The sequence below is a fragment of the Macrotis lagotis genome, chromosome 1, assembly GCF_037893015.1.
Source record: "Macrotis lagotis isolate mMagLag1 chromosome 1, bilby.v1.9.chrom.fasta, whole genome shotgun sequence".
Taxonomy (NCBI): Eukaryota; Metazoa; Chordata; class Mammalia; order Peramelemorphia; family Peramelidae; genus Macrotis; species Macrotis lagotis.
In genome coordinates this window covers 575,260,766-575,277,196 of record NC_133658.1, presented here as the reverse complement: position 1 = coordinate 575,277,196, position 16,431 = coordinate 575,260,766, and the positions used below count along the sequence as shown (strand labels likewise).

The 16,431-nt window shown below is 36.5% G+C and overlaps 1 protein-coding gene across 1 annotated transcript in view; it reads left to right on the top strand.

Moving 5' to 3' along the window:
* The window catches only part of SLC15A2 (solute carrier family 15 member 2), a 44,672-nt gene that overhangs the window by 17,848 nt on the left and 10,393 nt on the right, over positions 1-16,431 (top strand). The window contains exons 9-18 of the mRNA XM_074214622.1: positions 3,237-3,319; positions 3,844-3,930; positions 4,247-4,336; positions 4,439-4,483; positions 5,313-5,345; positions 6,686-6,774; positions 12,355-12,436; positions 14,097-14,231; positions 14,833-15,000; positions 15,903-15,949. Coding sequence (XP_074070723.1) covers positions 3,237-3,319; positions 3,844-3,930; positions 4,247-4,336; positions 4,439-4,483; positions 5,313-5,345; positions 6,686-6,774; positions 12,355-12,436; positions 14,097-14,231; positions 14,833-15,000; positions 15,903-15,949 — 859 coding nt within the window. The remainder of the gene's footprint in view (positions 1-3,236; positions 3,320-3,843; positions 3,931-4,246; positions 4,337-4,438; positions 4,484-5,312; positions 5,346-6,685; positions 6,775-12,354; positions 12,437-14,096; positions 14,232-14,832; positions 15,001-15,902; positions 15,950-16,431) is intronic.

Below are 16,431 nucleotides of genomic sequence, written 5' to 3'. Positions count from 1 at the left end.
AGAGAAATAGTAACTCAAGCATTCAGCATTTTGCTTCGTTTTCATTGTTAAGAGAAGGGAGAAATTCCCAGATGGCTCATTCATGGGAGATTAAGGCACTGTTTCCCTGAATAAGATTTGTCATCTGCTTTATGTCAAGCTCTTAAGAGGGAATAGAAAGATTGCATAGCTTCATCTGTACTCTCGCTGTATCAGAGCTAAGTGGCCCAGTGGGGAGACTCAGGGAAGACCCAAGTTAAATCTAGCCATTGTAATTTTAGCAAAAGACTTTATTTTACCTCTGTCTGCCTCAATATTTATGTGCAAAATGGGGGTCACAATAGTTCCTATCTCCTAGGTAGAATCAAATGAGAAAGCATCTCATTTATGTGATATATATGATATGGTTTATATATATACATATTTATGTGATATATATGATGTATGTATATGTATTTATTTGATGTACAATCTTGAATGTAGAGAATGGGTGGAGTACCTGGAGAACTTAAAAGAAACAAGGTGAAAGTCTCAAATAGGGAATGATTAAGTTTGTCCTTATTAAGAAAAATAAGGGAGAGGTCACTGCTGAGCTCTGGAAAAATGGGTTGGCACAGAATGGAGAACGCATTTAATAGAAAATGGAGGGAACTGGTGTTGAAGTCGGGGAACCTAAATGAGGAAGATATTGCTGCAATGGAGATAGAAGACAACCTGGGGTATACTAAAGCTATTGGTTGGAACAAAAGCTATTTTGTTGGAACAAAAAGCATATTATGAGATTCTATAAAGTATTTGGTGGCTCTCGGTGAGGTTTCTTCTAAACTGCCACAGAATCAAAGAGTTTGAGAGGACTGCAGAAAGTCATCTGATCCAATATTTTATACTAAACAGAATAGATAGAAGATAAATTAATAACTAATTTATAGTGAACTTTGAAGTTTGCCAAGTACTTTCCAAATTCTATCTTTATTTCATCCTCACAAATTTGGAGATTGTACATTCTCATTTTATAATGGAGAAAAGTGAGGCAGACAGGTCTAGTAACTGAGCAGATTCAAATCCCTAAGTCAAGTATTTTATCCATTTTACTACCTAATTATCTAGTAAGGAGGATTTAAATTGGGCAGGTAGAAAATTTCAATAACACAACTAATTTATGTATTCTCTTGTCCTATGAGATTCTTTCCTATTCTTTCATTAAATCCTTCAAAAGGTATCTACTAAAATAACAACAGCAAAACAGGGCTGGTAGTTAGTTCAATGGTTAGAGCACTGGCCCTGGAGTCAGGAGGATCTGAGTTCAAATACAACTAAAATCAGTTGATACTTATTGTGTTACCTTGGGCCTCTCCAAAAATTAAAAAAATAAAAATAAGATATTGACTCAATATTTATAGGTGAAAGTAGGAATACAAGAAATAAGTAATAAGAAAGATAAAACAGAACAGATTAATCAATTATAGAAAATAAGTCTCTTAATGATAGTGGAATCACTCATTTATTGATCTTTTCTTTTTAAATTTTGAATTGCAAATTTGCTCCAACTGTTTCACAGCCTCTCCCATCCCACTGAGAATGTAAGAAATATATCAATTATACATCTGAAATTACAAGCATTTCCATATTAGCCATAATGAAAAAAAGACTAGAAAAAGAAAGTGAGAAAATTATACTTTATCAGTTCTCTCTCTGGAGGTAGATAATATTTTTATATCATGGATCCTTTTGAATTATCTTGAATCACTGTGTTGATCAGAGTAACCAAGTGTTTTTGAAGTATTCAATATTTTATTTTTCCCCAATTACATGTAAATTTTTGGCATTGATTTTTTTTTAATAGTTTTTGCAAGGCAATGGGGTTAAGTGGCTTGCTTAAGTCCACACAACTAGATAATTAATGTCTGAGGCTGAATTTGAACTCAGGTACTCCTGACTCCAGGGACGGTCCTTTATCCACTGTACCACCTAGCTGCCCCTGGCATTGATTTTTAAAATTGAGTTCCAAATTTTCTCCTATCCTTTCTCCTCTAACCCCCCACTGAGAAGGCAAGCAATTTGATATAGGTTATACATGCACAGTCATGCAAAATACGTCCAAGTTAGGCATATGAAAGAAAACAGACTAAAAAAAAAACAAGGAACGAAAGAAAAGGTATCCTTTGATCTACATTCAGGACATCACCAGTTCTTTTTCTGGAGATGGAAAACATCTTTCAACTGTTCTTCAGCATTATCTTGGTTCATTGTATTGCTGAGAATTGCAAAGTCATTTACAGTTGATTAGCATACAATGTTGCTGTTACTGTATATAATTTTCTATTGGTCTTACTTGTTTCACTTTGCATTAATTTATGTAAGACATTCTAGGTTTTTCTGAGAGCATCTTGCTCATCATTTGCTATTCCTTAATACATGGACATGCCCTCAATGTCTAATGCTTATTACCACTAAAAAAGCTGTTATTTTTGTACATACAGGTTCCTTTTTTAAAAACCGTTTTGGGGATATAAAATCTCTTTGGATATTGCTTGGTCAAATGGTATATGTGATTTTATAACTCTTTGAGCATGGTTCCAAATTGCTCTATAGAATGGTTGAAATCAACCCATAAGTGGATAAGTGTCCCAATTTTTCAATTTCCCATCAACATTTGACATTTTCTTTTTCTATCTTTTTCTAGCCAACCTAATAGGTGTGCCTCAGAGTTATATTAATTTGGATTTCTCTAATCAATAGTGACTTAGAGTATTTTGGGGGTATGATTATAGATAACTTTAATTTGGGTGAAAACTGGTCATAGGCTTTGACATTTATCAATTGAGGAATTGTTCTTATATTTACAAATTTGACTCAGTTTTCTATAAATTTGAGAAATGAAGTCTTTATCAAAGAAGCATTGTAATTCCCTTTATCCTATTCCCTTCTTATTTATGCTTATCTTTTTTCTCCATTCACCCTATCCATCCCCAAAGGTGTTTGCTTCTGAACTCCAATCTGCCTTTACTTCTTTCTACCAGCCCTCCTTCCCCTTCTCTCATCTTCTTCCTTCACTATCCTCCTATATCTTAAGGTAAATTTCTATACGCAACTGAGTGTACATGCTATTCCCTCTTTGAGTCAGTTCTGATGAAAGTAAGATTCCCATATTTCTGCCCACCCCCAATTTTCTCCATGTTTAACCCCAAATCTAGGGATCAAAAAATGCCTTCCAGAAGGGACATGCTTTAATTCTCCTATCTATGTGCTACTTGCAGTTGTTTTTACTCTTGGAAGTAAGATGTACAAAAAACCTCCTCCTGAAGGAAACATAATGTTTAAAGTCTCCAAATGCATTTGGGTAAGTCAGTGAATCTTTAATCTTTAAGACCAGAGAAGAATTCATGCATAATTTTTACTATGTAACTTCATGGTTCTGTTCTAACATAGCCTCTGTCCAAGCTTTGAATGTCACTCTTTTTGTGCTTAGTCATCTTCAAAATGGCAGAATGTTGAACCCTAAGTACTTTCTAAAAATTAAAGAGCAGGAAAAAAAAATATAAAAAAACAAAAAACAGGAGCGGCTAGGTGGCACAGTGGATAGAGCACTGGCCGGGGAGTCAGGAGTACCTGAGTTCAAATCTGGCCTCAGACACTTAATGATCACCTAGCTGCGTGGCCTTGGACAAGCCACTTAACCCCATTTACCTTGGAAAAAAACTCTAAAAAAAATTCAGGAGCAGGGGAAAAAAGTTTCTAAGGACTCTGGAATTCTATGATTAATGGTAATTAATTTATCTCAAATTCAGAGGTGAAACAGATGAAGATGGGTTTAGATGGAAGACTTCTTTTTCTTTTTCTGATCCTTTCTTGGCTCTTTTCCAGTTTGCTATTTCAAATCGCCTGAAGAACCGTTCCAGTGAAATTCCAAAGAGAGAACACTGGCTGGACTGGGCAGAGGAAAAGTATCCAGTAAGTCAGGGTTGTGTAACTGAATTGTCTGCTTAGCAGTGGTAAGACCCATGTGCTGATCTCTCTTCCTTTGCCATTTTTCCCTCTTCTACTTGGTAATGTGGACTTCTTCATTTTTTTCTATGTCTCTAATTTCTCCATCACTGGTCTTAATTCCTGATGTAAACAAATTGAGACAAAAAGAAAAAGGCAAGCTCTCCTTTGGAGGAGACTGTTAGAACTCACCTGTTCACTAATCTCGTCTTCCTGATCTTACAGCTTTCAGATTTTTTTTTTTTTGCAAATTCAGGAAGTTCCTTTTTCCTTCTTTCTACAGAAACAACTCATCATGGAAGTGAAAGCTCTGACCCGTGTGCTGTTCCTTTATATTCCAGTGCCAATGTTCTGGGCCCTTTTTGATCAGCAGGTAAAAAAAGTTCCTTAATAGTTTCCTTAACAAGCTTCTTCCTTCCATTTTCTTTCACCATAGGATATGATAGGTCTCATGGAAATCACTTCTCTTTTCTAGGGCTCCCGGTGGACTCTGCAAGCAACTAGGATGAATGGTAATATGGTGAGTAGAAGTGATTTTTGCCATGTAGGTTACTCTTCTCATCTGTATTAAGGGAGTTAACTTCTTTTCCCATCTTTTTTTTTGGACCAGACCTCTGATTTCTTTGGTATGAGCCATGTCCTTATGAGGAAATTCTGTCTATTGGGAAAATTGACAAATTGATCTGAGAATCTTATAAAGGTTAACTCTCATCTGCAAAATTGAGTGGGGGTCAGGAGAGGGTTGGACAATTTGACATATAATATCCCTTCAACCTCTAAAGTTATCATCTTAAATGACTTAAGTCATATCACCAGTATGTGACTATTTGAATCCATGTCCTCCTGATTCCAAGGCCAGCTCTCTACCCACTCCACATTTTCTTTTATGTAGTCTTCCTCCTACATAACATTATTTTAATGTAGCTCATTCATCAGATGGGTAATGAGGTGACTCAATGGATAGAATCCTGAACTCTGAGTCAGGAAAATTTGGGTCTAGGCTCAAGAACTTGCTGGCTGTACCACCCTAGACAAATCTAGCCCCTGTTCACCTTAATCCATGGGAGAGAGAAAATGCAAACCCATCCATTATCCTTGAAAGAAAACCCCATGGACAGTCTTGGCATGCTTATTGTCTAGGGAGACACCAAGAGTTGCATGAATCAGATCCTGACTTTTGTCAAGCACACAGAGTTCAGAGAATCTATGCTAATAACCTTTCCCCCCAATAACCCTGTGATATAGATGATGTCAAGTATTATTTCCTTCATTTTACAGATAAGAAATATTTATTGATTTTTGTTTTACATCTTAGGCATATATTGATCAGCTTCTTTTTCATGTTTCAGGGATTTTTTGAATTCCAGCCTGACCAGATACAGGTGGGACCCTTCACCATAACCATAACTCCATGCCATAACTCTCCTCATCACCCTTTCCTAGTTTAGCTATTACATGGTGATCCTGCTTTCAGCTTTTGAGACAAGCAGGTCACAGCCCTGGGGAAAGTGGATTCTTTTGGACCCTCCCTTCCAAACTACCTCCCAAACTCCTAGAGCAATGAATGTTCAGGCTCTGAAAAAAGTCCAGGAATTTGGTTATGCTGTTTCAAAATGGATGCAGTAATGTCTGTTTATACTTTATATGCAGAGTATAGTCCTTACATCTATTCTAGATCTTCACTTATTAGTTTCCTCCATTCCAGTTTTTCCCCCCTGAGGCTATGCAGTTAAGAGGCATCTGAGGAATGGGCAAATCCACAAGCAATCATTTTTGTTCCCACTTTGCATAGGGAAAACCTGAAAAGAGGAAGAGATTTTTTCCCCTCCACTAGTCATTTGACTCTAGAGAAGTTAAACTTGGAATCAAATAAGCTGAATGAGAGTTTGAGACAGGGTGGGTGGCAGGTAGGGCATATTCGCAAGTACATTGTACAGATGAGGGATTAATGAAGTGGACATAAAGGATCTGGGATGTCCTCTCTGAAGGTGGAGGGATGTGTAAAGAGATCATTTTTTCCTTATTATTTTTGAAATATTCTAGATTTTTCATGGCCCTTCCCTTAGCTACATTTCCTGTTAGCTTAGAAACTGACTCTCACTCTCCTTTGTTGTCTCTTCCATGTTGTGTCATATCCTGAACATATTTTACCTGATGCTTTCTTCCTTTGTGATTTGAACAACTCTCAGGGATTGAATTATCCTCTGTTCAGATGAAGCCCAAAGCTGTATATTCAACCTCTTTCCTGAACTGGTCACACATCTTCAGATGTCTCTTATTCCAAACTGGATATGTCAATTCTACTCCACAACCAGAACTCATCTGTCCTTCAAATTTTTTCCCTAGCTAAGTGGCATATGTAGATGGTTTCCTTTTTCACTTCCCCTTCTCTCCACTTAGCCAGGCACTCATTACCTCTCACTTGAGCTGTCACGTTATGAGAAAGAGAGCCCCTTGAAGGGAGGGACTACTTTTGTTTTCTTTTTTAAAAAACATCATAAAGCTGATGAAAGTCTACCACATGTTAATCATTTAAGAAATGCATTTGGGATGAAAATGTAATGGTGACTGAAAGAGCAAGCAAACCTTTAGAAATTAGTGAGAAATGGGGGGGGGTAACTCTAAACTGGAATAAGGATTCTGTGCATCCTAGAAGTCAGCTGGGTATTTCTTTATAAGTTATTGTCTATTTTAGGATGTTATTAACTAGTCTTTCTTACAGGTCCTGAATCCCCTTCTAGTACTTATGTTCATCCCCCTATTTGACTTTGGTCTGTACCCTCTGGTCAAGATGTGTGGAATCAATTTAACGTAAGTGCTTGCTTGCACCTCTTACACTGGACATAAGTTCTGTATCTAGTTGTGAGATAGATATTGATGGTAATATTGTCTAGCATACATTGAAGTTAGTTTGCCCATAGTTTCTTTTTTTTTTTTTTTTTTTGCAAGGCAAGGGGGTTAAGTGGCTTGCCCAAGGCCACACGGCTAGGTAATTATTAAGTGTCTGAAGCCGGATTTGAACTCAGGTACTCCTGACTCCAAGGCCAGTGCTCTATCCACTGTGCCACCTAGCCGCCCCTATTGCCCATAGTTTCTCTGCTATCTTTTATTCATATTAAGACATTTTGTGAATTTCTACATACTGAGGACTGATTTCTGTAATTCTTTTTCTCTTAAATTTATTTAATATATCCCAATTACATGTAAAAACAAGTTTTACCATTTATTTTTAACATATTTCCATATCAGTCATGTTGTGAAAGAATTAAGAACGAAGGGGGGGAGAACCACATACTCATCATTAGTTGAATAGCATTCTATCATAACCATACAATAATTTGTTCAGTCATTCCTCAACTGATGTCCATTCCCTCAATTTCCTAAATTTAAGAGAGTGAAAAGACTTTCTGAAATTATGTTACTTTTCTAGTACAAACCAAGATCCAAAATCAGGATAGTTTTTTTTTCTTTTGCAAGGCAAATGGGGTTAAGTGGCTTGCCCAAGGCCACACGGCTAGGTAATTATTAAGTGTCTGAGACTGGATTTGAACCCAGGTACTGCTGACTCCAGGGCAGGTGCTCTATCCACTGTGCCACCTAGCCGCCGCCAGGATAGTTTTTAACAGCAATTGGATCACTTTATCTGTAATTGTACTTTCTTTACTTTTGTAACACTACCTATTGTGGCTGTATCCATGCTTGTTATCTTTGTGAGACTAGACCAAATCTAAATTGAATTTGACATTAGAGAAGTAATATATTTGATATGAATTAGAAATGTGTAGTCATTACACCCAAAGGGCAACAAAAATGTGCATACCCTTTGATCCAGCAATATGACTACTGGGTCTATACCCTGAAGAGATGAAAAAGGGTAAAAATATCACTTGTACAAAAATATTCATAGCAGCCCTATTTGTGGTGGCAAGAATTGGGAATCATGTAGATATCCTTCATTTGGGGAATGGCTTAGCAAACTGTGGTATATATATGTCATGGAACACTATTGTTAGAAACCATGAGGAATGGAAATTCAAGGAAGTCTGGAGGGATTTGCATGAACTGATGCTGAGTGAGATGAGCAGAATCAGAAAAACACTGTACACCCTAACAGACATGGAGGTGATGATCAGCCTTGATGGACTTGCTCATTCTATCAGTACAACAATCAGGGACAATTTGGGGCTGTTTACAATGGAGAATACATCTGTATCCAGAGAAATAACTGTGGAGTTTGAACAAAGACCAAGGACTATTAACTTTAATTTAGAAAAAAAGGACTGTTACCTTATTATCTGATCTTGCCTTCTCTTGTACTTTGTTTCTTCCTTAAGGATATGATTTCTTGGGACAGCTAGGTGGCACAGTGGATAGAGCACCGGCCCTGGAGTCAGGAGTACCTGAGTTCAAATCTGGCCTCAGACACTTAATAATTACCTAGCCGTGTGGCCTTGGGCAAGCCACTTAACCCCATTTGCCTTGCAAAAACCTAAAAAAAAAAAAAGGATATGATTTCTTTCTCATCACATTCAATTCGGATCAATGTATACCATGGAAACAATGTAAAGCCTGGCAAATTGTCTTCTGTGGAGGGTGGGGGGAGGGAAATAAGATTAGGGGAAAAATTGTGAAACTCAAAATAAATAAAATCTTCATAATTAAAAAAATTTTTTAAAAAGATAAAAAATAGAAATGTGTGGTCATGGAAAACATTACCAGAATTCATGTTGTAAAAATAAAAAACTCTTCCCCTCCCCCCCCCACCAAGGAAAGAGGTTTTCTAGAAAAATACAGTTTAAAGAAAGGACTTCTATATTCAGACATCATCAGTTCTGACTTTGGCATGGATAGTATAAGCATACTTTATCCATAAGTCCTTCAGAGTTGTCTTGGGTCACAGCTGATCATCTTGTTCAGCTGATCGATGTCTGATACCTTAGGTAATTTGGTTTATTCATTGCCGTCTTTTTAATCTCTTTTTAATATTAAATTATTTATTTTGAATTTTACAGTTTTCTGCCTAATCTCGCTTTCCTCCTCTCACCCCCCACAGAAGACAGTCTGTTAGTCATTACATTGTTTCCATGGTATACTTTAATCTAAGGATGTGATGAGAGAGAAATCATATCCTTAAGGGAAAAAATAAAGTATGATAGAAAAGGTAACAGTTTTTTTTAAAAAATTAAAGGTAATAGTCTTTGATATTTGTTTAAACTCCATAATTCTTTCTTTGGATACAGATGGTATTCTTTATCTGAGATACCCCAAATTGTTCCTGATTTTTTTCCCTGTTGGTATGAACAAGTTCATTAAGGCTGATCACCATCCTCATGTTGCTGTTAGTATGTACAATGTTCTGGTTCTGCTCATCTTGCTCAGCATCAGTTCATGCAAATCCCTCCAGACTTCCTTGAATTCCCATCTCTCCTGGTTTCTAATAGAACCATAGCATTCCATGACATACATATACTACAATTTGTTCAGCCATTCCCCAATTGAAGGACATTCACTCAAGTTTCAATTCTTTGCCACCACAAACAGGGCTGCTACAAATATTTTTGTACAAGTGATGTTTTTACTCTTTTTCATGATCTCTTCAGGGCATAGACCCAGTAGTGGTATTGCTGGATCAAATGGTATGCACATTTTTGGTGCCCTTTGGGCGTAATTTCAAATTGCTCTCCAGAAAGGTTGGGTGAGTTCACAGCTCCACCAACAATGTATTAGTGTCCCAGATTTCCCACATCTCTTCCAGCATTGATCATTGTCCTTTCTGGTCATATTGGTCAGTCTGAGAAGTGTGAGGTGGTATCTCAGAGAAGCTTTAATTTGCATTTCTCTGATAAGTAGTGATTTAGAGCAATTTTTCATATGACTATGGATCACATTGATTTCCTTATCTGTAAATTGCCTTTGGATATCCTTTGACCATTTGTCAATTGAGGAATGGCTTGTTCTTTTGAAAATTTGACTCAGTTCTCTGTATATTTTAGAAATGATTTCTTTGTCAGAAATACTAGTTGTAAAGATTGTTTCCCAGTTTACTACATTTCTTTTGATCTTGGTTACAGTGATTTTATCTATGCAAAAGCTTTTTAATTTAATGTAATCAACATCATCTAGTTTGCTTTTAGTGCTGTTCTCCATCTTCTCCTTAGTCATAATCTGCTTCCCTTTCCATAGATCTGACAGGTAAACTATTCCTTGATCTCCTAGTTTGCTTATAATAATGTTTTTTATGTCTAAATCCTGTGTTCATTTTGATCATGTCTTGGTGTGGAATGTGAGGTATTGGTCTAATCAAGTTTCTGCTATACTAGCTTCCAATTTTCCCAGCAGTTTTTATCAAAGAGTTTTTATGGGATGGACTCTTTGGGTTTATCAAACAGCAGATTACTACAATTGTTTCCTGCTATTGGACCAGTAGAATGGACTAGGTGCACCCCTCTATTTCTTAGTCAATACCAGACAGTTTTGATGACTGATGCTTTATAATATAATTTTACATCTGGTAGGGCTAAGTCACCTTCTTTTGCACTTTTTTCATTAAATCCCTGGAAATTCTTTTTTATTTTTCCAAATAAATTTACTTAGAATTTTTCTAACTCATTAAGGAAATTTTTTGGAATTTTGATTGGTAAGGCACTAAACAAGTAGTTTAATTTAGGCAAAATTGACATTTTAATTATATTATCTTGACCTATCCATGAGCAGTTGATATTTGCCCAGTTATTTAAATCTGATTTTATTAGTGTGAGAAGTGTTTTGTAATTGTTTTCAAAAAGTTTTAGTATGCCTTAGTAGGTAGATTCCCAAGTATTTTGTATTGTCTGAAGTTACTTTGAATGGGGGTTTCTCTTTCTGCTCTCGTATATAGAAATGTTGAGGATATATGAAGATTTATTTTATATCCTGTGACTTTGCTAAAGTTGGTAACTATTTCTAGTAGTTTTTTAGATGATTTGTTGGGAATTCTCTAGGTATACCATCATGTCATCAGCAAAGAGTGAGAGTTTTATCTCTTTCTTCCCAATTCTATTTCCTTCAATTTCTTTTTCTTTTCTTTTTGCTGAGGCTAACATTTCTATTACAATATTGGATAGTCTGGATAAAGCACCAGCCCTGGAGTCAGGAGTACCTGGGTTCAAATCCGTTCTCAGACACTTAATAATTACCTAGCTGTCTGGCCTTGGGCAAGCCACTTAACCCTTCTTGCCTTGCAAAAATCTTAAAAAAAAAACCCAAAACAATATTGGATAGTAGTGGTGATAATGGGCATCCTTGTCTCACCCCTGTTCTTACTGGGAATGCCTCTAGCCTATCCCCATTGCATATAATACTAATTGATGGTTTCAGATAGATACTACTTATTAGACTAAGGCTGTTCATCCTTTCTTATGACAGAATAGCATTCTATAATAATCACATACAGCAGTTTGTTGAGCCATTCCCCAACCAGTAGAATAGAGCTGCTGTAAATATCCTTATACATGGAGCTCCTTTTCCTTGCTGTTCATCTTTTCTGGAATATAGACCTAGTAGTGGCAGTGCTAGGTCAAGGGGTAGGCATAGTTCCAAATTGCTCTACAGAATTGTTGAGTCATGTCATAACTCCTCCAATAGGACATTAATGGCTCTTTCCGTATATCCTTTCCAATATTTGTCATTTTCTCTTTCTGTCCTTATAGTGTGAATTATGTCATACCCCAGAATGGTTCCAACTGATATTTCTCATCAGTAATGAGTAGAACTTTAAAAAAAATTATTTAAATTGATAACATGATGTCCTCATTTGAAAACTTCCTATCTCTTGATCATTAATCAATTGAACTCATAAATTTGACATGGTTTTCTGTTTGAGAAATGAGGTCTTTATCAGAGAAACTTGTTTCAGATTTTTCACCACTAGTTTTTCACCATCAATTACTATTTCCACTGCCTATTCCTGAATTGCAAAACTGATCTGTGGTGGCTCAGTCTGCACTGCACTGTGTTTCTTTCCCACCCTGGTACAACAGACCTGCTAATTTTCTAAATTTTCTTGGGCTAGGAAATAGTTTTACTCTTTACTTTATGTGAATTCTGTCCGTCTAGAATTTGAGTATTTTGAGGGATTTGAGAGAGAACCCTAGGTATTAGTCCTTGCTTTTCTGCCATCTTGGCTCTAGGCATCTTTATCTAGTTCAACATAACTGTTATTTTAATTTAAGCTTTATGGTGATGAAACCCATTTTTTGGGGGGGTGAAAGTAGAGGGTATTGGAGACATTCATCTACACATAGATGAATATGTCTTTTTGTGGAAGATATTTAATAATTTTCTCTCATTTTCTGCCTAGTAGGGATATTGAAAGAACCCTCTGTCATGGATTTTCTTCCTTCCCTTTTGTAGATCTATTAGGAAAATGGCAACTGGTATGATCCTGGCATCCCTAGCATTTGCAATTGCAGCTACTGTTGAGATCAAGATAAATGTGAGTCCAAAACTGAGATTCAAGTACATATAAACTTTAATGCAAATTGAAAATGCCTCACTAAATATTAATTCTGCTTAGAGATAGCACTATTTTTAAAATGTATTTTACATGCTTTTATAATCTATCCCTCCCACTGTCTTCCCACCATGAATAAAAAACGAAAAACTGGGCAGCTAAGTGGCCCATTGGATAGGGCGACAGTTCTATCAAATCTGACCTCAGATAATTTATATTTACTAACTGTGTGACCTTAGGAAAGTCTTGGAATTCCATTGTACCATCAAAAAAACCAAGCAAACCCCAAAACCAAACAGGAAAAAAAGAAAAAGAAAGCCCTCTTTATAAACATGCTTATGTTTCTAGCAAAATAAATCATATTGCATCAGTTGTCTACAGTTTTTCTCAATGTTGCCAACAATAATAGCAAAATATTCATGGTTTTATTATTATGGATGAGCTTTTCACTAACACAGATAGGTTAATTGTTCTCACTTTAATAGATTTAGGTTCTTTAATAGGAATTGCTATGACCTAATGAACAGGCTTTGGAAGAAGAACTCCCTTTTCCCGATAGGGAAGCAGGAGAGGTCAGAAAAGAGTTTTCAAAGAGAGGATTTAAAACTCAAATGACTATATTTTGAAATCACCCTTGTAGTTACTCACTTCCTTCATGGCACTGATATATCTTGGGGATATTGTTAGTTTAGTTCTGGACCACCACAGTAAAAAAGTATTGCAATAGTGAGTCACATAAATTTTTTTTTAGGTTTTTTTTTTTGCAAGGCAATGGGGTTAAGTGGCTTGCCCAAGGCCACACAGCTAGGTAATTATTAAGTGCCTGAGGCCAGATCTGAACTTGGATACTCCTGACTCCAGAGCCGGTGCTCTATCCACTGTGCCACCTAGCCAACCTCACATAAATTTTTTTGGTGTTTCTTGGATGACCAATACACAGTCTTTTATTAGGAATCATACTCAAAGACTTCCCAGATTAATAGATAATATCAGAACTTGTGCTCCCCTGTCATCACTTTAAGAATGAAAGGTAACTTTTGCATAGGAGACATCAGAATCATTTATTTTATACAGAGTATCCAAAAACACTTTAGTGACTTAAAACTATACTAAGATCTTTGGGACTAGCTTTGACAGTTTATAAATAGGCACTTAATCATTTTGACAAAAGAGAACTGATGTTCAAAGAGAGTAGCAGTAGATATGTTTTCCCAAAATGAGCTAATGGTTGTAACCTTAGCAGAGATGAGATTTGACCCCAGGTCTTTCAACCATTTTAGAGTGCTGCCTTCTTAATTCATATCTTCCTGAACTTTCTATTTCCTGTCATTTTTATTAAACTATAAATGTCTATGATGCTGATGCTGGTCACATAGATGACATTTCATTCATTAACTATCAAGACAAAGTTGAAGATCATGACTGAACTCCATGATGCTTATGATTTTTTTTTTTGAGGGGTGGGGAAGGAGGTGGTTGGAATTCTGATTTGTCCAGGGTCCCACAGTTAAAATAAGTTTCAAGTTTTTGAGGCTGGATTTGAACTCACCTTCTTCTGCTCCTGGGCCAGTGCTCTATCCACTCACACTTAGCTGCCTCTGATGCTTCTGATTCTTGCATGTTGCTTATTGTTCTTACTTAGGAGCTGAGCCCTCATGAGCCAGGAGCCAAAGAGATTTACCTGAGGATTCTGAATCTAGCGGATGAAGAAGTGAACGTGACATTGATGGATTATCAGAATAGCTCTCTGTTCCCAAATCCCATCAAACCCTTTCAGGTAAGGAGAGGAGATGGAACCAAAGTGATTTCGGATCATGCTGCACAGCATCCCCAGTTATCAGCATGGTTATTCAAATGGTCCAGCTAAAGATCTTCAACTGTCTGTTAATCATTAACCTTTCTAGATTAGTTCTTACATGGGGAAAAATACATCTTTATTTCAATATAATTGGTTTCCTTTATAATCCTATAAATTATGTGTATTTAAAAACATTCTGAGAAGAAAAGGGTCCATAAGCTTCACCAGAGTGTCAGAAAGTTCATACTAAAAAGGTCAAGAACTCCTGGACTATTCACCAGTTTGACAATAAGGATTGTTAACTGTATTATAGCTTCACTCATACCCATAATGATAATGAACATTTCCCTCACCCATTGTGAAATTGTGATCCTTTTGAAATAAGCAAAGTACCTATTTGATAGCTCCGCAGGATCACAGTTTTAGAGATCAACTGGTGGTCTCTAGACTTCCAATCTAATAATGTACAAACAAGGAAAATGAGAAGTTATGTGATTGGGACCATGGCTATGCACTTGTTAAGCAGAACGATTCATACTTGTGCTGTCAATGATGAAGACTCTTTACCGTGCACAAACAGGTAATTACAACAGACCATTACAAAATGCTCCTGACCACAGAGAACCAGAGTTTTCACTTCCAGCTACAGTATCACAACATGTCTGTCACCACTAAGCACATCCTAGAAGAGAAGAACAGATACAGCTTGGTCATACATAGAGTTCAAAGTGGAGTCTCTAGCATTCTGGTGAGTGTTGGGATGATCCTTTATGGTGAGACTGACTGGCAGTACAGAGTGAGGTGATGAGCTAATTAATTGAGCAGAATGGTCTTTGTGGTTCTTATCATGCAATTCACTGCTCCCCTAGGTCTAAAGGGTTAAAAAGATTTTTACTCTGTATATGAAAGTATGTCATTAAATACAAAGTAGAATAGAGAAAAGAATTATGTGTGAAACCATACGTTGAAAGTATTACATTACTTCTGAACTCCCATTCTAATCTCCTCTCAAATGAAAAAATACAATATTCCTTGTACATTTACCTTGTCTAAAAATGTATATTACGGGGCGGCTAGGTGGCGCAGTGGATAAAGCACCGGCCCTGGAGTCAGGAGTACCTGGGTTCAAATCCAGTCTCAGAACACTTAATAATTACCTAACCCTGTGGCCTTGGGCAAGCCACTTAACCCCATTTGCCTTACAAAAACCTAAAAAAAAGTATATTACATTCCTTGAATTGAGTTTATCACTCTTAGGAAGTGGGTATCATGTTTTACTACATTCATATGCCACATTTTATTTAACCATTCTCCAGTCGATCCTTTTCTTTTTTCTTTGGAGTTTAGGCTTACTAGTAATATATCTGCCCCCCCCCCCAAGTGGGAGTAGTTTCAAATAGCATTCCATAATAGCTGGACAACTAACTTCTTCTCCCTATAAACAGATGTTATTTTCTTTTTCTTTTTGTTTTTGATTATCTTCACTAATAGAAAGTAAGAAGTAGGATCATCTAATTTTAATTTATCCCATTATTCACAATTTGCAGCATTTTTTCCAATTTCCTTTAATCATTTAGATTTCTTTCTTTTTGAATTGCCTACTTATATCATTTGACAATCTTCTGACTCATTTTCCCCCCTGTGTTATAGATGAAGGACATGGTAACTTCAACAGCCAATGGGATGGCATCTGTGAGGTATGTATCACTGGAAATTCCTTGGGTTCTTGCCCCACTGGATCATGGTCTAGGTTTGATCTGTGGGCTGTGGGTGGAGATACTCACACCTTGTGTTTAGAGATTTATTCCTGGCTTGCCAAGAGGATTTTCCCTGGGAGCAAACACATAGCAGAGAGTCAGGTTGGCTTTGAGGGAGTAAGGACATAGCTCAATCATTTCAGTCCTATATTCCATTGCCTAAAAGCTTCCTACATGTATAATGTATATTTCCCTCTTGCTTTCTGCTCTGAAGAATGAAAGATTAGATCAGGAATTCTTAACTTTTTTGTAATCTTGAACTCATTTTCAGAAGCATATTTTAAAAATCATAATATAAAGTACATAGGATTACAAAGAGCCAATTCTATGGAAAATACAATTATCAAAACATTTTAAAGAAAAGTCACAAAATAACAAGCTCATGGACCCAGGTTAAGAACTCCTATATTAGGGAATTCATT